The 24747-nt window shown below is 39.8% G+C and overlaps 1 protein-coding gene across 3 annotated transcripts in view; it reads right to left on the reverse strand.

Moving 5' to 3' along the window:
• PTGER3 (prostaglandin E receptor 3) overlaps window positions 1-23293 on the reverse strand; it is a 77842-nt gene extending 54549 nt beyond the window's left edge. For 2 of the 3 annotated variants that reach the window (XM_065873949.1, XM_065873966.1), the window contains exon 1: window positions 22394-23287. In XM_065873949.1, the coding sequence (XP_065730021.1) occupies window positions 22394-23287 (894 nt within the window). Of the gene's footprint in view, window positions 1-22393 lie in introns of all 3 variants that reach the window. The other variant, XM_065873957.1, reaches the window with a different exon arrangement.
• Between the last annotated feature and the right edge of the window lie 1454 nt (window positions 23294-24747).

Below are 24747 nucleotides of genomic sequence, written 5' to 3' on the forward strand. Positions count from 1 at the left end.
TCTAACCTTACACCTAAAGGAAGTAGAAAGTAAAGAACAAACAAAACCCAAAGTTATTAGGAGGAAAGAAATAATAAAGATTAGAGAAGAAATAAATGAAATAGAGACTAAAAAAACAATAGAAAACATACTCATCGATACAGAGAAAAATTGGTTGCCAGAAGGGAGGGAGGTGGGAGCACAAAATAGTTGAAGGGGATTAAGAGGTACAAACCTTCAGTTATATAATAAATAGTAACGGGGATGTAATATACAGCGTAAGGAATATGGTCAATAATATTGTAATAACTTTGTATGCGACAGATGGTTACTAATGTATGCAAATATCAAATCATTATATAGTGCACCTAAAACTAACATAATATTGTATGTCAACTACATTTCAATAAAACATAAAAATCAAAGAAGTCTACAAGTAATAAATTCTGGAGAGGATGTGGAGAAAACCCTCTTACACTGTTGGTGGGAATGTAAATTGGTATAGCCACTATGGAGCACAGTATGGAGGTTTGTTAAAAAACTAAAAACAGAGTTACCATATGATCCTGCAGCCCCAATATTGGGCATATATCTGGAGAAAACTATAATTTGAAAAGATACATGTGCCCCAATGTTCATTGTAGAACTATTTACAATAGCCAAGACATGGAAGCAACCTAAATGTCCAAAGACAGATGAATGGATAAAGAAGATTTGGTATATATACATACAAAAGAGTATTACTCAGCCATAAAAAAGAATGAAATAATTCCATTTGTAGCAACATGGATGGACCTAGAGATTATCATACTAAGTGAAGTAAGCCAAAGACAAATACCATGGGATATCACTGATATGTGGAATCTGAAAAAAAAAAAAAAGATACAAATGAACTTATTTATAAAACAGAAACAGACTCACAGATTTAGAGAATGAACTTATGGTTACTGGAGGGGGAAGATGAGGGGAAAGGATAGTGAGGGAGTTTGGGATCAACATGTACACACTGCTATACTTAAAATGGATAAACAACAAGGACCTACTGTATAGCATAGGGAACTCTACTCAATGTTGTGTGCCAGCCTGGATGGGAGGGGAGTTTGGGGGAGAATGGATACATGTAACGTATGGCTAAGTCCCTTTGCTGTGCACCTGAAGCTATCACAACATTGTTAACTGGCTATACTCCAATATAAAATAAAAAGATTAAAAAAAGCAAAACAGAAATAGACCCACAGACATAGAAAACAAATTTATGGTTACCAAAGGGGTAGGGGCAGGATAAATTAGGTTGGGATTAGCATATACACACTACTATACATAAAATGGATAACCATCAAGTACTTACTGTATAGAACAGGGAACTATACTCAAAATTTTGTAATAACCTATAACAGAAAAGAATCTGAAAAAGAATATATATATTCTTTTAGTATTAGCATGGGAACTTCCTGACATTTTCTTTTTCCCAACACAAAACACTCCCTCATAAAATTTACCAGCTTTCTTTATAGTTAATTCTCATTCTGTTGTTGACTATAAATAGGGGCTAGGTAATTGTGCAATGCCAGATCCACAGCTTGAGGGGAGTAAAGTGTCACACAGTGGCATCCTTTTTTCTTTGACATTAAGAAGAACTTTCTATGATTTCCTGACTGTGACAGGAAGCTCAGCCTCCAATGCCTCAACCTTTTTAAAGAGAACTGTATTAACTGGGTTTAACTTCCACTTTTATTGCTTGGCCTTTGTGAGGCGGGGAAAGTGACAACCAAAATTTTTGATGACTATCCTTTTGGGTTTCCAAATAGCAGCACTGAAGACATTGATTCCTGCAACCCATTCACCTTCCAGGTTTGCTGTGTTAACAGATATGGATGTGTATTGTAACCTGACTTATAGTAAGTACTGTGTAAGTATTAGTTGTTATTGTTTTGGTATTATTAATATTCAGATGTTAAACATAATAAAAGGAAGCATAAAAGGTCCCTTCACTGTCACCTCTTAGCTAGTACATGAATTCCAATGAAGAAGAATGTGGCTATGACACATGACAGAATGGTAACTTGCCATGTCCAGTAGAGGTACAAGTCCCTTTTTGACTCCATCATCCATTAAGGTTTATGTAGCAGCCTTTTAATACATCTTCACAATCACTCTTTCCTTTCAGGCACTATGTAGATGGCAGATGAACACCATCAAGTACCATGTGATATTTGCATCACAAATTATAAACTTTATTTTTCAAAATGCTCTTCTGAAAAGATTCTGCTTTCCATTTTCAGGAAATCAGACTTTACAAAATCACATAAATTATAGTTAACATTTACAATTTTTTACCAGATTTGAGCAAAGTTTGAGGAAGATTAAATTCATATTATATGTAATGCAGGAACATGGAACTTGTAACCTGTTCATCTTCTACATTTTCCCCCATTCAGCTGCTTTTTTTCTCATCTGTTGATTTAGTTGGATTCATACCATTTGGTCCAACAGCAAAGTAAATAATAGGAACCAGAATTAACCAAACATGAGGAAGAAATCTATTTTTCCCATGACTCAAATGCCAAACTCTTATGAGAATTATACGCTTCTATGGAAGATAAACAGATCCTCCATTAGCTCCCTCTCTCTTTAACCTGTGAGTTCCGAGAGGAATTTTATTGCAGTACTAATTTCCCAGGGGAGATCTTAAAAAATTAATAGGAGTAATTGTAAAATTATTCCTGTTATTATCTTAGGGACTTTTGTTGATTTCATTTAAAAACCTATATTTGATGTAAATATTTTCAAGAATAATTTTGCAGGAATTAGTGAACAGATATTATTGGGACTTGGAAATATCCAGCTCTCCACCCCATTGAACCAGAACAGCTTTGCTTGTATGTGTTACTCTAAAGATACTTACTGAAGTAGTTTTCCTAGATAAAACAATTGGAAGAACATTGGTCTAATGCAGCTCTGTCCAAAAGAAAATAATTCAAGCCACAAATGTGAGCCACATGTATACTTTTAAGTTTTATAGTAACCACATTTTAAAAAGTAAAAAGAAACATGTAGAATAGATTTTAATAATATTTTTAAATTTATCAAATATATCTGAAATATTATTTCAACATGTAATCAATATAAAAATTATGAGATATTTTACTTTCTTTTTGTACATAATCTTCAAAATCTGATATATATTTTACACTTATATCTCAATTTGGAGTATTCATATTCAAGTGTCCAATAACCAAGTGCTCCGGGCTACCATATGGGACAGTGCGTGTCTAGTGCTTTATACTTTTTGACGGCCTTCCACCTGTATTCTCTCAATTAAACTGCATAGATGTCATCACTATAGTGTCCATTATTGGTTGCCTGTTCAACATCCAGTCTCCCATCTCTGCTTCTCCCATCACATCTATTTTCATTGAAGACTAAGTGCTTCAGGGCTGACCCCATCCCTAGCTACTGGAAGTGTCTGCATCAGGGATGATGATATGACCCCATACTAGGAAATGAGTCCCATGAGGAAGTTCCCTAAGGACATCTGGGGAAAAGTTTCTTCATTTTTAGGGGAGAGCCATAGAAAAAAACACGGCTTCTCTCTCCTGCTAGAGGTGAACTAGGAAGCATGTACTAGCAACCATCCTACTACCTGAGGGGAACAAGCCATAGGATGAGGCCAGACTGCAAAAGAAGGGGCAAGCTGGATGACAATGCTGAGCTTCTGCATTAATCAACTCTGAAGGCTGCCCCAAATCTGGGTTTGCAATTATGTTTTTTATTCTGAAGATACCATATTATACCATCTCTAATAACAACTGAGGGCAACATAAATATACTGAAACTTTTGAGCATATTTTGAAGCATGTTTTTCTCCTCCTTTGTTAGTTTTATTGTTTCCCTATTGTTGCTAAAATTCCTCGTTGTTTAAATGTTATCCCCAGGGTACCTTTCCAAATAATCTTTTTGTTTTTTTCTTCTTTGGATACCAGGCATTGGAACAGCTGTTTTCTACCCACTGCTTCTAAATAACTTCTCTCTTGTTTTACAAAAACAATGCCGTTTCTCCCATCCTTGTATTTTTCAGTCTTTCTAAGAATTTTTATTACTAAGAACAATGTGGAAACAATAAAAGTTAACAAATAAAAGGAAAGGTGTAAAGTTTTTAAAAAAATGCTCACAGTTTTACTGTATAAGTTAGTACCATTTTTCATTAGATACAAGCTGTACTGGTGGCTTTGGAATAAAAAAGAGTTGGGTTTGATTTGCTCAATACCATTTACCAACTGTGGGACTTAAAGCAAGTTTCTTACCCAGCAAATGAAAAAGTAATATAATAAAATAAAATAAATATCTTCTACCTTGAAAAATTTATGTGAAGATTAAAAACCATGTAACATATGTAAAACTCTTAAGGCCAAATTTAAACCTCAATTTTCTGATTCCAAAACTAGCAGCCTCTTCAGTTTATTGCAACTTCATTTCTTCATTCATTCCACAATCATTTATTGAGTGCCTGCTATGGGCTACGAAGATTTATAGACAAATATGGCAAGGTCTCTGCTCTTTAGCAGTTTACAGTTTATAGTACATCAGGCGAATAAATGGATATTAACAAGAGGGAGGCCATTTCATTTAGCGGTGCATTACATAGGCTATAAAGTCAGACAAATCTAGATTTGAAGGTCAGCTCTGCTTTTTGTTAACTTTGTGACCTTGGGAAAGTTACTTAACATCTAAAAACCAATTTCCTCATCTGAAAAAGGAGATAAGAGTATCCTCTTGTAGTGCTGTTGACAGAAGAAAATGAGACTATGTCTGTGAAATGCTAAGCTCAGTGCCTGTTGTAAAGCAAGCACTTGTCTACTGTGGGCAATCATCCTCACTGTCATAATAAACACTACGACAATTGTAAATATAACTGTGCATAATTAAGTAAAAAGGGTATGTGCATGCACTATGGAGTAGGGAGCAGAGCATTTGAATCAGTCTCCAGGATTAGGGAAGCTCTGTCCCCTAAAACAGCAGAAGCTTCTGGAGAGTTTTTAAATACGGAGTTCACACTTCTAAGTGTGAAATTGTGCGAGTCATTCTAGGAACTTCAGATTGATTTCTATGACTGAAGATAGGGATGCTGGGGGAGGAATGGAAAATGAGAGGTAAATGTGGCCAAATCCAAGATCTTAAGGATTAAACTAAGGAATCTGAAGCCTTTTAATCTGGGTGAGAGGGTGCTGGATGGAAACATGCCTGAATTCCATGTTAGAGAGTCACTGTGAACACACTAAGGTTCAGTAAGGTTCAGGCTCTTTTTCTTCTCTATAATTATAAGGAAAAAAAAAAAAGACGAAAGCAGGTTTGCAAGAATCCCAATTGTACTGTATCATGCTAGAAGTTTTAAGACTGTCAAAACAAATTTTCTAATTTTGACTTTAGTCAAACACTTCCCCACTAAGCAATGAGAACTCAATAAACAGTTTTATTTGTTTTATAAATAGTTTAGTAAAAAGAATAATATTTGTGAATTGTACTAGCTGCAAAATGTTTGCCTAGTAAAACTTTACCACTGTATGTGAGTGTTCTAAACCTGAAGAGACAGACAGGATGAAATTGATGCTGCCCCTTAACAGAAAAAACCTCCTAAATTGTAGGTATCATGTTGAATGGAATCCTTTAACAGTCTGTTATAGGACAAGCAAAATTTCTTGTCATTTCTACAGGGATTTTGACAGTATGTTCTCTAGAAACCCAAGCTCCTAAGAAGGGCAATCAATTAATGAATGAACGAAGATACTGCAGGAAACCTTTAATCACTGTAATTATATGACCCATCCAGTTTCTGTGATTATTGACTATTCTCAATCAATCTGTTCTTTTTTGTGTGACATTTTCAATGAAGTAACTTGAAAACGTTTTAGTAAACTAATAAAGAAAAGACAACCAACGTGAAAGAGATTTTTACAGCATAAAAAATCTAGCTGCTACCAATTTCTAGGGGTAGGATTGGGGAGAATTTTTTAATTGTTTAAATTTTAGTATGTGCAACTGAAAGATGAGGATAAAAATACCAAACTGATAAACTTGTGAAGATTAAGTGAGATAATAAACTAATTCTCGAGTACTTCTTGCATATAGTAGACATTCAATAAATATGTCCTTTTGTTTTGTGGGTCTCTTCAGCTTCCTCTCCACCAGTCTCACTACATTCCAACTCCCCAATAAATGACATGAACACACACATACACACAACACACACAGGTGTTGAAAGATACAACATTACTGTCATAATGTTTCTAAGGATGAATTAGATGATAACAGTGAACTCCCATCTTTTATTATTAATGCCCCAATTTTGACGAACTTTTTCTATATATTCTGGGTGGGAGAGAAATCTCAGCATATACCTCTCACTATCAGTTCCTACTTCGAAAACAAGTTGCTGCACGTGCCTAATCCTTCTTCTAGTAACCCCTTCATATAGCCGGGGGGGAAAAGCAGTCAGGTTTGCCCCCAGAACACAGAGACACAAAGAGCAATGGAGTTTGTAGTTCATCCTAACAGCACACAGCAAACTGTTTTGCAGCAAGATCTTGGCAGTGTGGCCTCATGCTCAGTATCTAGAATAGTCTGTGTCCTGCCTCTTCTAAACCTGGCCTGCCAGCTTTCCCTCCGATATCGTTTTTACATAGGCCCTTTGTGCTTGGAGTCAGATTCTGCTGTTTGCAACCAAGAATCAAGTTGAGGGAGAAGACAAGAGATCTGATGTCAGAGGATATTTCCGCACTTCCTGAAATTGATCTACAGCAGAATTTAATTACAAATAGATGCTAAAGAAAAAAAAAATCAAGATGTTCCCTAATATCTTTTATAGAGCAAAAGAGAAGAAATTAAGAAATTTACTTCTGGATCCAGGCAAATCCTTAATCTATTCTGGAGGAAATTATTACCATTAAGTAAATTCAAAAATATGCCACCCAGCCTGTGGGCTGTTAGCACATCCACTGATTTATAAAGAGAAAGTCACAGATTAACATCAAACCCAGACTGCAATTCACCCTTTATGGAAAAATCAAGAAAGAGCTTCCTTTTTCTTCTCCTGTTGCCTCACTGTGGTGTTGATGGCATATTTGTGAGCTTTCAGAGCCTTATACAGCTACCTCTGCTCCATTGGAAACTTCACATTACACTATTAGCTCACTTCTGGACAATTCTCTGAGCCTAAATCTTAACAAAACTCCCAATAGTCTTTGAAGATGAAGTGTGGTCCTGAAACTTTATGTCATGTATAACTGTTTCTTGTACTTACAAAAAAATAATAAGAAAGAAGGAATGAGGGAGGGAGGGCCAAAGGGAGGAAGAGAGGAAGAAAGAGAGAAAGAAAGAGAGGAAGGAAGGAAGGGAGGGAGGGAGGGAGGGAGGAAGGAAGGAAGGAAGGAAGGAAGGAAGGAAGGAAGGAAGGAAGGAAAAGAAATTTGTTGAAACAGTCCTTCAAGAAGACATTGTCACTGAAATACTGTATTGCTACAAAGGCAAAATTAAACCCCTACATGCAGGCTATAAATATAAACCTATTAACCTAAAGCTCTGAAAAAAAGTATATGGGACTTAGCCAATGAGCTGCGAAGCTATGTTTTAGGTTGGTTCCTTAGAAGCAGAGCCTGAATTGGAGATTCTGACACAGGCAAGAAGTCAAAGTGAGAGATACAGAAAGAGAGAGTCCTGGCTTCTGTCTTCCACAAGGCCACCTCCACTCTGGGCACCCCCAGCAATTTATGTAAATCAAGAAATCCTCCCCCCACCCTTTTTTTTTCTTCTTAAACTAGCTTGCTTTAGCTTGGTCTGGATCTTCTTTGGGGATGATGATTCTTATAACATCCTACTATTGTATAAGCAAACTTTGCTTATTTCCCTTTCTCTCTGACTATTCCAACTCACATCTCAGAAAAAAAAAAAAATAGCGCCCATTAGATAGCACTTAATCCTAAATCTGCCCATTGCTAGCTGTGTAAGCCTGGAGTGGTCACTTCCATTTTAAGGAGTCACAAGGAAAGTCATTTGTGGACAGATAGCCACCTCCCTACCAGAGGCTCAGAGAGGAAGACAGGACCCTATTTCTTGTCACAGTTACAGGACAAGGATTAGAGAAATCACAGAATGTCTTATAAACTCTTATCTCCAAAATGCTCTATGTGAATATATCCACTTCTCCACTCCAACCTCAGCTGTCATTGACCCTCACTTGGAGAACTTCAACACCTTCTATCTGGTCTCCCTGCTCCCACTCTGGCCTTTCTGCAATCCAGTCTTCATACAACTTTGAGAAGGATCTTTTAAAAATGTAAATCCAATGACATCACTCCCTTGCTTCAAGTCTTCCAGTGTTCTCTTAAAATCGTATCAAAACTCCTCTGCATGGTCTCACACAATCTGGATCCCAACACGGTCTCTGACTGCAATTCATGGCACTCTACTCTCTCCCTGCTCATCTCACTTCAGCCACACTGGACTTCTTTCTATCCCTTGAGCCCACCTTGAGGTGAGGGCCTTTGCTGTTCCTTCTGCTTAGAATGTTCTTCCTGGAGATCATTCATACCTGGTCCTTTCCTTTCACTCAGATCTCAGCTTAAATGTTACCTCTCATTTAAGAGGCACCTTTCTCTCAAGACCCCATCTACAAAAGTTTCCCAGCCTCCCTCTATCACATCACATTGCTTTATTTTCTCAACAGTATTTATCACAATCTGGCTTTCATCTAATTTAGTGATTGACTTTCTCCTTCCACTAGAATGCATGTTTCCTGAGAGCAGGAAACTAGTCTGCCTATTTAACTACTATATGTCCAGCACCTAGAACTGTGCCTAACACATAGTAGTTACTCAATAAACAATCACTGAATGCATGAATGGATAAATTCTGAATGGTCCCCAGCTTTTTTCCTATATTCAAAATTGACATGGAAAATAATGTTGCTTTTTTGAGTCACAACCTCAAGTTTCTCCAGGGAATCATTCAGTAAACAACACATTCCTTGAGGACAAGGACCATGCCATTGTTCTGTCAGGTTGTAGCACAGTGCCTCGCACACAACTGATATTCAATAAAGTGTCACTTAAATGAATTAACACATCATGACTCCTGCCCCTGGCATTGTCAAGATAATTTCATGTTATTTTACTGTTTATTTACATTGATTTAGTAGAACTCCTTGATCCCTAACTTAGAAGTATAGTGTCATATAACTTTAAAAATAAAAGATATCTCTAATTAAATTTAGTATTGTTCCACATAAACCAAGGACAAGAATTAGCAACACTCCAATTCAACCAATATAAGGGAAATTAAATTTTTCTAATAGAAAGAACAGCTCAAGATGAATTGGGCTACATTGAGTCACCATGGCTTGGAGAAAAGAGCTTGGCCATTGATTCCCAGTTTGACTGCTTACGTTGAGTGTTACCTTGAATGAATCACTCAACCTCTTTTAGCTTTGGTTTCTTTGTTATCTGTATATTGGAACCTCATAGGGTTGTTGTAAGAAATAAAGAAAATTATTTGTGAGAAAGAGCCCAGAACATGAATGTAAGGCCTGAAACCATAAAGTTCCTAGAGGAAAACATAGGTGGTAAGCTCTTTGACATAGGTCTTTGTGATGATTTTTTGAATCTGACACCCAAAGCAAAAATGAACAAGTGGGACTACATCAAATTAAAAAGTTTTTCACAGCAAAGGAAACCATCAACAAAATGAAAAGGCAACCAACTGAATGGAAAAAAAAATTGTAATTTATATATCTGATAAGGGACTAATATCCAAAATACATAAAGAACTCATACAACTAAATAGCAAATAAACAATCATTTAAAAATGGGCAGAGGATCTGAATAGACATTTTTCCAAAGAAGACATACAGATGGCCAAAAAGCACATAAAAAGATGCTCGACATCACTAATCATCAGGAAGATGCAAACCAAAGTTACAATGAGATATTACCTCACATCTCTTAGAATGGCTATTATCAAAAAGATAAGAATTAACAAGAGCTAGTGAGGATGTGAAGAAAAGGAGACCCTTGTGCACTGTTGGTGGGAATGTAAATTGGTGCAACCACTGTGGAAAATGGTATGGAGGTTCTTCAAAAAATTAAAAATAGAGCTACCATACAATCCAGCAATTCCACTTCTGGGTAGTTATCGAAGCAAACAAAAACAATAACTTGGAAAGATATATGCATGCTCATGTTCACTGCAGTGTTATTTACAATAGCCAAGATACGGAAACAGAGTGCCCACTGATGGATGAATGAATAAAGAAGATACACCCACACACACAATGGAGTATTACTCAGTTACTCAGTCATGAAAAAAGACTAAAACTTGCCAATTGTGACAAAATGCATGGGCTTCCAAGGCATTATGCCATGTGAAATAAGTCAGAGAAAGACAAATATCGTATGTTCTCACTTACACGTAAAATCTAAAAAAATAACAACAACCAAGCTCAGAGACAGACAGAACAGATGGGTGGTTAGCAGAGGTGAGGGTGAGGGTGAGAGAAACGGGTCAAAAGGTAAAAAGAAAAAAATTAATAATAATAATAAAAGAATATGTTAGAGGGTGAGAATTTACTGTGTGCCTAATGTTGTTTCCAGATCCTCAAAAATAAATAGATAGATAGATAAATAAATAAATTTTAAAAATAGAAGAAAAAAAGAAATGATACACAGTAGTATTTTATATTGTATATATTGTATTATACAATAAATATATAGTATTTATATTTTATATAATATATTAAAAACACTTAAAATGAATATACTAGATTCATTTGTGTCAACATGGATAAATCACAAAACATCACTGTTAATTGAAAAAAGGCAAACTGCAGAATAATATGTATAATATGACACCATTTTGTAATATACACACAAACAATACTAAAACAGTGTTCTGGAAAATCATAATAGTGATGACTTCTGGAAACTGAGGAGAAGAAGTATCTGTCACAGTCGGAAGTGGGATAATGAAGCTAACATTTATTAAGTGCTTATTAGTGTGATATGATGTTTAAGTGTTTTACATATATTATTACATTTGATCATAAAAGAAAGAGAGAGAGAGAGAGAGAGAGAGAGAGAGAGAGAGAGAGAAAGAAAGGAAAAGAAAGAAAGAAGGAAAGAAAGAGCCTAGCACAATTCTTGCCTCTAAGAAAATTTTTTGTGCCCCTTAAAAAGCAATAAATTTCCTATTAGTAAAGGTATTCAAACAAAGCTTGGACAATTTCACCATGAATATTCTAGAAAGAGATCAAACAAAACATTTGTTTTCCTAAATGACCTTTTATAAACCAAGAGATTTTATAAGGTCAACCTTCTTATTTTACAAACATACAACAGAAGTATAGACAAGCAATACAGCTTGTGCAAGATGAAATACAAATTCTTATTTCTAATTTTCAAGGCAATCTACCAACGCACTCCTCCCTCCCTTATCCCTCAGTCCCTATTTGACTCATAATATTTCTTGACTTTCTCAAGCATACTTCAACAAAAACAGATTTGCTTACCATTTCCAGCACACCTGGCTCAATTTTTCCCTCTGTGCTTCTGCACTGACTCTCACTCCCACTGCCAATTCTATACCAAGCTATGTCTCTCCTTCTTTCAAAGCAACACTTAAGGAAAAAAAGTTTATCCTTATTAATGTCTCTACATCTCCAACTGACCTCAGTACTCAAGGGCTCTGATGCCTCACTTTTCTAATTCATAAGGCAACCTGAGTGATCTTCTTAATACACAAAACAGAACAAATCACTCCCTTACTCAAAGCTAGTTGTTTTCTATCATACTTGAGATAAAAATCTATAAACTCCCAAACAAAAATGACAGGGTTCTACATGGTTTGGCCCTGTCTACCTCCCTGGCTTCACCTTAAAGGCACCGCCCGTTTTACTCACTCTAATGTACCCATCTGGCCCTCTTTAAGTTACTCTAATGCTTCCAGCTCTTTCCTACACTGATAGCTTTGCAAGCTGCTCTTTCTTCCTCAAGTAACATCTTTCAAGATTCACCATAAATGACATTTTCTTAGGGAAGCACTCCTTAACCACCCCTGCATCCACCAATGCATCAAGAGAAGGTCCTCTTTGACACTTTCCCAAAGCACCTTTTTCTTGCCTTCATAACACACCCATTGTTTTAATGATGTATGTAAGGGAATGTCAGAAGCTGCCCCCTCTTCTCTGTTCAGGTGGGCAGAGCAAGTCACATTGGAGCAGATGTTACAAAAGTAAGAAACATTTACTTTGGTAAATGTAGAATGAGTAGATTTACACAGTGGAAACTTGTGTGGTACAACAAAGGAAAATCCACGCAACACACCTGGTATAAATTGCTGATCACTTGGAAGGAGGTAGACCATCATATTTTCTGGAAAAAAGAGGCTGAGAAATCTAACCTCCTCTCCCAATATCTGAAGCCAAGAAACTTAAAGCACAGTAACCTTGGCTACATTCAGTAGAGGGAAAAGACATGGAAAGCCTTAAAAGAAAATTTACTGGACGAGAAAAACAAACTTGTGTGGGGATGATCTGAGTACAACCCAGAGCCTAAGGACCCAAGAGGGAAGGTTGGTTCCAGGCAGTATGTGGCCTGAGGTCAGCTACTTTCTGGGTCCTTACCCTGTAGCACAGTGGTTGCGCTCCAGGGAATTGCTGGTGAGCTTCAGGGCTGAAGTTATGGGTGTGAATTAATGTGCTCTCTAATGATTGCGCCCAAGCACGGACCCACTACAGCCTGGACAGGGACGTGCTCCATCAGGGCCTCACAGCAGCAGTGGAACAGCACTGCCCTTCAGCCCAGATAAGGCCAACCTGCAAAAGCTGTACCACATGGCAGTGAAAGCAATCAGGGTAATGACCCATCAGACTGGTTACATTTGTTTATTGGAAGGATTGTTTATTCACTGTCAGTCTACCTTAGTGGATTGAAAGCTTCATGGAAGAAGCTAACATGTCTGTTTGGCTCACTCTCAGGGCTACCAAGTACAGCACAGATGGCACCCTGCTCCACAAGGACTGTCATGCACATAGAACATGATGTGAAGAGTGCCCCTTACAGCTATGTAACCGTTCAGCACCTACAACCGTAGGCGTCAGCCCTGGTTACCACCGTATCACCAGAGTGGCAGGCACGTAGCAAGCAGTAAATATTCACAGAATAATTGTATAACAGAATGCATGATCTACTCTGTCCATTTGCATACATTTGTATGATTTTTCTTAAGAAGTCTTTGGGTATGTTCCCCCACATATTTAATATAGTATGTCCAAAAGGAATGATTTTATTTATTTTGAGCCACAGGAAGTCAGAACCGGAAGGAAGGTTAGAGTGATAACTGTTTTATCTTACTGATGAGGAAAGGGAAAACCAGAAAGATACAGTGACTTTTATCCTGTGGTAAAAAAGCCAAGATGAGAACCCTGGGCTCTTGCCTTCCAGTGCCTTATTCTATGGCCCTCACCTGCTTCTTCAATCACTTTCTCTTTTTTTTTTTAAACATCTTTATTGGAGTATAATTGCTTTACAATGGTGTGTTAGTTTCTGCTGTATGACAAAGTGAATCAGTTATACATATACATATATCCCCATATCTCCTCCCTCTTGCATCTCCTTCCCTCCCACCCTCTCTATCCCACCCGTCTAGGTGGTCACAAAGCACCGAGGTGATCCCTGTGCTATGTGGCTGCTTCCCACTAGCTATCTATTTTACATTTGGTAGTGTGTATATGTCCATGCCACTCTCTCACTTCATCCCAGCTTACCCTTCCCCCTCCCCGTGTCCTCAAGTCCATTCTCTACATCTGTGCCTTTATTCCTGTCCTGCCCATAGGTTCTTCAGAACCTTTTTTTTTTTTGGATTCCATACATATGTGTTAGCATGCAGTATTTGTTTTTCTCTTTCTGAATTACTTCATTCTGTATGACAGACTCTAGGTCCATGCAGCTCTATTTACAATAGCCAGGACATGGAAGCAACCACTTTCTCTTGCTCTTCTTACGAAACACAGGCAGAGGTCACTAACTGCTGTTTGTGCCTTTGACTGCTGAGGCAATAGTCTATTTGGGGAAATACGGATGTGTGTGGTCTACTTGACCCAAACAAGGTGGTTGGTAGCAGGATGTTATCAGGGAAATTTCATACATCAAGACCACAATGAAAGCTCTACTCTACTGTCTGATGAATTTTTCAAGACATGCCGTATCTTTCAGAATCTCTCTTTCAGCATTAACAACATACTCCATTTTCCAAATTTTCATGAATTTCACCAAGAGCAGCATATTCTCAACCACAGAAAATGACACACTGAGTATTCAGAAAGAGGGACAGAAAAATCAAATTTACTTTTAGGAAATAAAAGATTAGTAAAAAGTGTATTTTTAAAATTATACTTTATTTTTATTAGATCAATAATTGCTTAAAATAAACACGCTTCCAGTTCCAATTTGGCCTTCTGTCTTTGTATTATCAAGATTTTTAAAAATAGTAATGCTATTTGGTGTAGAATTTATCCTATACTTATATTACATGACTCTTACCTTAATTGGTATCTAATTTCCTTCTTTCTAACAGAATTAAAGTGTGAAAAATCAAGCCTCCTCTTCTGTCTCTGCCACCATCTTTCATTTTTAGATTTACAGTCCTCTAACACCTATTATAAAAATCAGTATGGTAAAATAATATATAGATTTTGAATAAGTGACAAGATCAGCCACTGAAATGTCCTCCTTATAAATGTTGCCCAAGAGTCTGGGAGGGCCATTGGATGGGAAAATTACACTTTGTGCTACTTGCAGATTGCAAATAATATTAATGTCTTGTCAGGACCTGGTCTAACTGTGAGGCAGTTTACAACTCTTTGTTTCTCATGCTGTGGTCTGATTTAAGGCTTGTGTGAACTCAGTTCTGGGCTGTGAGTCAGTGGTGGAGATTCTGTGCAGTCCCAACATTTCTGATCACCTGTGAAGAGATGAGGACAACCAAGGCACAGGTTCTATCCTTAAGAGGTCTGCAGAGTAATCTGACCTAGGACAGCAACTAGATGCACAATTAATTTGACTCATTTACATGAGGACAGGTCTGAGCACACCACGTCCCTGACTGGAAAGACAAGAGACACATTCTAGACAGAGGCCTTCAGAGCACGAGGTAGTGGGCACTCCTCCACGTTCAAGGGAAGGGTGAGATGGGATCCAGCATGTTTTAGATTTAGAGGGTTACCTGGCAGCTGTGTGGGCGAAAGCATTCCAGAGCTGAGAGAATGCAGAAGAGTGATGGCGACAGGGGGAGAAGAGGAGGAATAAATTACAGTACCTTGTAAAAATTTATGCACCATTTTTCTTATTTTATTTTTTTCTTTTTTTTCCCTTTATTGGAGTATAATTGCTTTACAATGGTGTGTTAGTTTCTGCTTTACAACAAAATGAATCAGTTATATATATACATATGTTCCCATATCTCTTCCTTCTTGCGTCTCCCTCCCTCCCACCCTCCCTATCCCACCCCTCCAGGCGATCACAAAGCCCCGAGCCGATCTCCCTGTGCTAGGCGGCTGCTTCCCACTAGCTATCTATCTTATGTTTGGTAGTGTATATATGTCCATGCCTCTCTCTCACTTTGTCACAGCTTACCCTTCCCCCTCCCCATATCCTCAAGTCCATTCTCTAGTAGGTCTGAGTCTTTATTCCTGTCTTACCCCTAGGTTCTTCATGACATTTTTTTTCCCTCTTAAATTCCATATATATGTGTTAGCATACGGTATTTGTCTCTCTCTTTCTGACTTACTTCACTCTGTATGACAGACTCTAGGTCTATCCACCTCATTACAAATAGCTCAATTTCGTTTCTTTTTATGGCTGAGTAATATTCCATTGTATATATGTGCCACATCTTCTTTATCCATTCATCTGATGATGGACACTTAGGTTGTTTCCATCTCTGGGCCATTGTAAATAGAGCTGCAATGAACATTTTGGTACATGACTCTTTTTGAATTTTGGTTTTCTCAGGGTATATGCCCAGTAGTGGGATTGCTGGGTCATATGGTAGTTCTATTTCTAGTTTTTTAAGGAACCTCCATACTGTTCTCCATAGTGGCTGTATCAATTTACATTCCCACCAACAGTGCAAGAGGGTTCCCTTTTCTCCACACCCTCTCCAGCATTTATTGTTTCTAGATTTTTTGATGATGGCCATTCTGACTGGTGTGAGATGATATCTCATTGTAGTTTTGATTTGCATTTCTATTTTTTTCTCAAAAGTCACATTCTCCACCACATTTCCCCACCAGTTAACTATAACTAATCAAGCTACGAAACATCACTTGTCTCTTTTCTCCAGTTTCCTGGGGGGAAGGTCTATCTGAAGACAAGAAGTCAACATTATCATCCAGTAAAACATCATAGTAGTATTCCTAATATGGAAGAAATATTCCCTATTATTTTCACATACATTTATTTTGGTTTTCATTACAATCCTGTGAAATAGGCTGAGTAGGTGTTTTTACTCTTATTTTACAAAAAAAAAGGAAAATAGTTCCCAAAGATATCAAGTAAACTGTTTAAGGTCACACAATGAATTACGTATGTCACTGGGACCAGACGCTGTCTTTTGATTTACGTGCTCAGATATTCAGTTAATAAGATCCTCTAGAGAGGATCAGTCAAGGCTCCTCTAACAAAGTGACTGCTAACTTGGGAACTTAACCAGTCCAAGATGGGTGACTGCTCGGCAGCAATAGCTGAATGATTGAGGGCTGAAGTGTAAAGTGGGAAAATGGAGACAGAAGTGTTCTGAGTAAAGGGAACAGATTCACCATTCCATAGTGCTACTTCCGTGTGCATGTGTCCCTCTCATGAAAAAAGTCACACACTGTTCAACTGTCATTTCTATGTAAGAATGAATTACTATGTTTACTATAAAAAGTTGACATATACTCAAGAGACAAGATATAAGAGGAATCCCCAAAATTAGGTTCCTTCTTTAGTTACTTTCATTAATCTATGAAAACTGGAATTTTCTAGGGAAAATGGGGACTTGAGAGGCCATCTAATAATCCTCAAGAAGCATGGTAGGAGTTGACATACAAACTTCTTACTTACCTCTATGACAAGGAATTGAGGGGAAAAGGGAGATTCAGAATGTGACATGTTACAGTTGTAGATCTTAAGAGTTGCAAGGCAAGAATGAGATGCATGTGGAACCCTGGTGGATCATAAAAATGCTACCCGTATGTGAGGAGTTTGAAGGAGGACTTCCCTCCCTGCTTCCCCACACTGTAAGGCAAGGACTAAAAACTGAAACATGACACCCAGTACCCCTCACTACTACCTCTCAGCTCCCCCAGACGAATCATCAATCATCCTCTGTTACAAATGCCTGTAGTGCATATTTCTGAGTGTTATTCCCAGAAAACTGATCCTATGGAAACTTTCATAATTGAGTTATTGACCTTTACAGCTTTTTCAAGAGAAAGGCCAGTGAGTCACAATTATGCTACAACTCTAGACCATCTGAATTTCTACAAATATGATGGCTTAAGAATTTGTTTAATTCTTGGCTCTCTCTGACAAACTCAAAATTTTAAAAATCTACATTTTTAAGCCCTGATTTATGCCATTAATTTTCAAGTTATACTTGCTTCTGGATATATCATTTAGATAATCTGCCATCTCCATATGCATGGTGTCCCAAAACCCTAGAAGCCTCCATTCTTATAAAAAAACAATTGACCAAGCAGTCTCCTTCCCAAATTTCTCATTCTGGATCATTAAACTTTGATTCTCCCAAATCTCTCATAATTCTTCTGAGCATAACAAATGGAAAAAGACCTTAGATATTAGCTCTACTTTTGCACTTTACAGATAAGAGGATACATAACTTGCCCAGTACTACTATTAGGACCAGAATTCTTGGCTTTTATCTAAGCTAAACAAACAGATCAACGACAACAATAAAAAATTAAAAATAAACTCAGAGTCAGATATCTTGAATTAGAAATCTGATTCTAAAATTCTTTATACTTGTGTTCTTCATCTGAACGATGTAGAAAATAGTGGCAATCTCACAGCATGCAGTTAAATGAGGTAATATATGTGAAAATATTCACCTCAAAGAATAGGACACAGTAGATGTGTAAGAAATGTTTGGTAAATCAATCACTCCTTAAATTGACCATTTCTAACAGCAACAGTTCTCTCTTACATTTCTTTCTCTGACTTATCTCTTCCCACGGTATCTACCCTTAGAGCCTAACCCACCTGCAGAAGCAAGTTGTAACTGATCTCACTTTCCCATTTTCCAGTCCAAATCTATCCACACACTACAGCCCTGCCAATGTTTTCAAAACTCATCCCCCTATTCAAAAACCCGAAATAGAGGTTCTATGGCCTACTGGCAAAAGAACACAGTCCTCATCCTGTGTTCATCCTAACTACCTCAATCCGGCCACAGGAACCTTTTCAAACCATTCCTCCCGTGGTTCCAGTGTGCACCCTCTGTATTCATGGGCTGGGTCCACAGGCACACACATTCTCAGCCATGAGGTCAAGCTATGCCATCCCAGTTCTTCCTGGAAGCCTACTCTGGCAAATTCAGAGAGACTTTCTTCCCAGAGCCAAAGGCACTATTAATTACATCCAATCTTGTATTGTTCTCTAAGTTTTTCACTCATAAATGTGGAAATTCTACTTCTCTGAACAGATTATAATGCTTTGACCAGTTGTTAATAAGTCTACTTAATATCCCTTCCATAGTGCTTAAAATGTATTGTAGTAAACTCAAAAAAAAAAAAGTCTGAGTAATCTCAATTCTTATAAAAACAAATTATAGAAGTTTTTTCCTATAATGTCGATTCACATGTTTAATCATTTTCTCTGAAGCAACATCCTGAACATGGCAGAAATTAATAGACAGAGAGAATTAGCAATTTGATAATACTTTTTAATACTATAAAATAGTATTACTTCTGTAAAATAATGTATTGCATCCATTTATCACATGAAGTATATTTAAGACAAATTTCCTTTGTCAAAATATAACCTTAAATTAAAAGAAAACTTACATCTATATTGCAAAACATCTCCTTGAATCAAAGCATCCCTGTCGGCATCTGTGGATGTTGAGCAGGGAATTTGCTAGTTCAAGATTAAAGGCAAAAGTTTCTAAGACTGCTTTTATCCAGTTCCAAAGTTGTAGACAAGAAACTCTGTTCCTCATACCTCTCTTTTCACAATGTTGATAGTTAGCTTTATATCTACTATTTTTAAGACAGTTATAGCCCACGTTCTACCTGTTTGAGGAGTACCAGGTGTACAAAAGTATAAAATGTAGTCATGGCTTCCTCTAAACAACAGCCTCAGGTTATTCCTGCTTCTGGAAACTTGGCTATCATGTCAAACAGCTGGACTATTTGGTGAGTTCATAAAAAAATGTAACAAAAATAATAAGTCAAACAGATTGCATTGCTGAGTCAACTGTCTGATTCCAACAGAATTTGATGCCTCACATAAATATCAGCTAAGAACTGTAGTCCATCTACCAACGGTGACATCATTTCCCACTGTAGTCTCACTTAATTTCACATTTTCTATTGTACTTTGTAAAGTTTCTGGGAAAAAAAGAAGGTAAAAAAGCTTTTGTTTGCACCATAGGTAAACCCTCAATTTAAGTATTTGCATAGCAGGAACTTGTAGCAGTTGGGATGTTTTCTTATTATGGTATCTCTACTCTGCTAAGTTTTTCAGCAATGACAACTGAATATTATTATAGTCATGATAGTTTTCCAAGATAAGATATACTCAGGGTCTTTTTAAGTAAGGAGTTTGGATAATTAGATTAGTATCCTATACCCAATTCAGAGAAAGCTAATAGGGAATCTATGTTTTATAGTTAGGAAAAAAGTATAAAAGACAATCTCTCACTTCAACATTAATACACTGAAAATTCAATTCACTAAATTCTAGTGTTTTCATTCTTATAATTCGCTAACCTATTAAGAAAGCAGTTTTGCCAGCTTCTTGCCTTTGAAATAATTCCAACTTTGTACTGTAGATCTTTCTGAAGATAGTTGGAGATTTAATTTCAATGGTGCACAAAACAGAAGATAGAATAATTTCCTTTAGTTTAAAAAATACCTATTTTGGAAACCACGAATTTCTTCTCTTTGATACGATGACATGTTGAATTTAAGTTTAATGTTTTTATGAGAACTGAATGAATAAAGTATCTGATAAAATGCAGCAAACCAACAAATATTTTAATTGCAGCTATTAATTGAAATTAAATAAGATGAATTCCAAATACAGTCTTTCTTAAGAGAGTGAGTTTGGCCATCCTAGATTGCAATTTTCAGAACTGATCTAAAGTCTTCCTAAGGTTACTATGCTCATCATATTAGGATCAAAAGTTTTGAAATAAAAACCACACTACATAGTTTCTCTTCTACTTAAAAAAAAAAAATCAACTATAAGTCTGGTTAACTGTATGAGTAAGCATTTTATTTGTATCATTTACCTTTTTTCTTGGATATATAGAGTACAGATATAAAGAGTGTGATAGAACAAACTCAGATATGTTGGCCTCAAATGACTGTTATGAAAAATTCAAATACTCTGTTTGCCTTTAAAGTTATGTTAATTATCAACTTTAGCAAAGTGCTTATTACTTAGAACTTTTTTTCCTTCTATTTGGCCACCTACACACCACAGAAGTAAATATGTCTAAAATTGGTGCTGGCTTTGATAAGCCATGGTGATGACATCAGCCTAGGTTCTAGCTCCCGGAATGCAGAACTGAGACCTTACAGTGATTTGTGGGCTATGAGGTTCCAACATAACTCTCCTTGTCACCACCTATTACTGATTGGGAGCCAAGACTCCTGCTCTAAATATACTACACCAGTTAAATACAGGTATTTTATAATATCTTTGTTGTCAAATGCAGGGGAGGGTGAGGGGGAAAAGGAACTACAGTTCTTATAAAATAGCAGGGATTTAAAACTATACATGGTGCACAACAATGTTAATATACTTAATACCATTTAACTGTACACTTAAAAGTGATTAAAATGGCAAATTTCATGTTATGTGTATTTTATCACAATTAAAAAAAGAAAACTACGGGATTTCCCTGGCAGTCCAGTGGTTAAGACTCCATGGTGCCAATGAAGGGGGCACAGGTTCCATCCCTGGTGGGGGGGAAGTAAGATCTTGGGTGCTGCTGTGCCTGTCCAAAAAATTTAAAACACAGAAGACAAGAAAAGAAAACAGAAAGAAAAAATATACGTGGGTGGGCTCTGAAAACCGTGCCATGGGATTCAGGAGTTTTTCACAACTGTCTAATAAATTTCCAGGTCCAATATATCACCTGTTATAACCCTGTCACAGTGACCAGATTGCTCTTTCAGGAACATCTACTAAGCCAGGCTGCTTGCGGCCTAAAAAAGCAACCATTCATCAGGAATTAGTAAACAGCACTTACACAAAATGTCTAGCTAAAAGTATCCCAGAGGAAAACATGGAAAGTACGAATGTAAGAGAGAGCGTTAGACTAGGAGCATGTGGAAACTCACTTGCTCCCGAGCTGTGGCCCTCGTGGGGAGCCAGGAAGTGCAGGAACCTCTACTTCCTATCCCAGGATTGGCCTTGCCATCAGCCCTGCACGGTAGCCACAAGGACAAGCAAAGGCTGGTCAGGGGGAGTTACCAAGTCTCAGGGCCCACTGGCTGACTGTCGGTTCAAGCATTTCCTAGAGGGAGAGGGTACAGCACAATTCGAAGGGGCTGAGGCTGCCCGAGCGGCAGGATGCTTCTTCACTCTCCTGCCTCCCTTCAGGAGTGAGCCTGTAAGCAACGTGAGCGCTGGCTGCTCTGGGAGGGCAAGCAGTGGCTCAGAGACTGCAAGACGGCTGTGCCTGTCTGCAGTGGGTCGCAGGTAAAGTACTTCTGCAGCCTGAAAATCGACTCAACCTGCGAGAGGTATTTGAAATAGGAGAAAACCCAGAGCACCGAGCTACCGTTGTCATCGCCATCCTGCTCCCAATGCACCCGGGAGAAACCTCTATTTCTGCACAAGCACTGAAATGATACCTGGGTATCCTCTTACTCTCTCCCGTTAGAACGTGAGCAGCCCTGTGGTCCCCATGCGTGTACAATCAGAGCCTATTGCGATGCCTGGCACTTGGAAGGGGCTCAGCAAGTAAGTGAGGAGCTCAGCTCTGAAGCCGCGACCAAGATGGCACAGGCAGAGCGCTCTCCAAAGTTCTGTGCTTGCAAACACATCCCTGCAGGTGCTGCCATTTCCAAAAGTCTCCATTGCCCGCCGGCGCGCACGCTCCCACCCCGAACTCCCCACGCCCTGCAACTACCTACCAGCAACGGCGACCAGCAGACCGACAGCACGCACATGATCCCCATGAGCTGGATAGCCGTCTCGGTCGTGATCCGGCCCCACTGGGCGCTGGACTGCGACGCCGTGGCCTTGGCCCGGCAGCGGGACACTAGGGCCTTAATGGTGGCCAAGTTGCAGGCGAAGGTGACTGCCAGCGCTGACAGCCCCAGGAAAGCAAAGGAGGAAGCGAAGAAAATGTTGCCCCGGTTGTGCGAAGGGCTAGTCCCATTGCCCCCTGCCCCGGTGTTAATGAAGCACCACGTCCCGGGCCACTGGATGGTGTACTGACCCACGCCCAGCACCGGCAGTAGGGCGAAGGCGAGCACCGCCAGCCACACGCCGAGCAGCACGGCGCGGGTGGAGCTCGTCTTCATGTGGCTCGCGTACCAGTGCGGCGCCCGGGTGGCCAGCGCCCGCTCGACGGCCATGGCGCTAGCGATGAAGAGCGAAGAGAGCCCAAAGACGGTCATGATGAGTCCGAAGAAGGTGCACAGCCTCCCAGACGGGTCGAGCTGCTCCCAGCGCTGGTGGGACAGGTACAGGACGATGACCACCGGGCTGGTGAGCAGCTGCCCGACCAGGTCGGTGAGCGCCAGCCAGCCGATGCATAGCAGGAACGACTTCTTGCGCTTGCTCTCCCGGCGCCGGTAGCTCTGAGACACGAGCAGCATGGCCAACGCGTTGCCCACGAAGCCAGTGATCAGCATGGTCATCGGGAAGGCTACAGACACCGAGCCGAAATCCTCGCCGGGCCCCGCGGGACGCGTTAGGTTGCTCCGCGCCTCAGCGGAGCGCTCCGGCGCCCAGATGCCGGGGTAGGAGTGGTTGAGGCGCGTGCAGAAAGGGGAACTCGCATGGCCCCGCGTCTCCTTCATACTGTCTTCGAGGTGAGGAAGGAACGGAGCCCTGAGAGCAGCGACGAGAGCCGGCCGACCGGACGCGGGAGGCGGCGGTTGTCAGTGGAGACTGGGACTGGGGCTGGGGCTGGGGCCGCGGCGGAGCTGCCCTCCATGATGCGGGGCTCAGCCGCCGCCTCACTTCGCCACTTCGGCGGCGGCGGCGGCGGGGCTTTCCGGAGACACAGGCAGCCGCGCAGTCGGCTCCGGGATGCGTCCGGCTCCCAGGCGTGTGGAGGTGCTATAAGCCCGAGGGGGGCGGGGCGCCCGTGGGTGTCGGCCAAAGTGCTGTGGGAGGGGATGCGGCAGAAACTGAGCGCCTCTCTCGGCTGCTGCGCGACCAATGCCTTGGCCGCCTGGGCTCGGCAAATCCCCCGGAGGACTCCTCTCGAAATGTTCCAAATCCTGGCCAGAGCGGACGCCCAGCCAGGCTGCCGTGCCCGGCTCCGCGCCTCCTCCGGTTCTCTGCCAGAGGAGCGTCCGTGGGCGGCGGGGGCTACAGTGTCTCCCTGGTCTACCCCACCTCAGCCAAGTTGCCAAGGCGGACCTGAGCGCCGGCCCTCCCCCTTCTCCATCCACAGACGCTTGTGCAAGGATCAGGTCTTCCTCCTGAAGCTCTTTTGTAACCCTGGCAAGTGTCATTCACCTGACGCTGAGCAATCTAAGCAGAACACTCTCCCGTTGCATAGATGAGCCTGAACATTTTTCCCTTTCTGCTTCGGGACTCTAGCATGATCATGAGCGGACCAAGTTGCTCTGTCCCCAGGGGCACACTGAAATTATAAAACTAATAGTGCCTCGGGATTTAAGGGGATAGGTACAGGAAAGCAAAATAAAATTAGATGGTCGAATTCAAAAATAAAGAAATCCCAACTACCAACCTACCCCCATCCCCCGCCTAAATTCTTCCCCTTCATTAAAAAAAAAAAAAAAGTTAGCTAGGGCAAAAGTGACTAGAGGCAGGTGGCAGCCACTCACTACCTCACTCTTCCACTATCTCAGTGCATCTGAGATATTGAAATCAAAGGCTGCTTGCCCTTGGGAGTGAAGGCGGGGTGGGGCGGAGGGAAAAGGCAAGTTCTTACAAAGTCTCCAACCATCTTTCTCCACCCCTGGCCCATTCCTATGCAATTAGGACTGGAAACTGCATTTAGATGTTATGTAGGCCTTCACATTTAGTGAAAATGGGCATAATCGCCTAGTAACATCTTTTACTAAGCCAATATTTTATGTTTCACAACAATTTTCCCATTTTTTTCCAGACATCCTCCAAGGTCCTGTTGCTATTATTATTATTCCCCTTTTAAGGTGAGGTAACTGAGGCTCCATGAAGTTAAAGGATGTGCCCAAGTCTTTCAGCAATTCTCCAATCTCCATCTTCTTATTTGAAGCACAGTTTTCTTTACATAGGTACCATAACCACTCTCAACAGGTGAAAA

The sequence above is a fragment of the Phocoena phocoena genome, chromosome 1 (genome assembly GCF_963924675.1).
Source record: "Phocoena phocoena chromosome 1, mPhoPho1.1, whole genome shotgun sequence".
Taxonomy (NCBI): domain Eukaryota; kingdom Metazoa; phylum Chordata; class Mammalia; order Artiodactyla; family Phocoenidae; genus Phocoena; species Phocoena phocoena.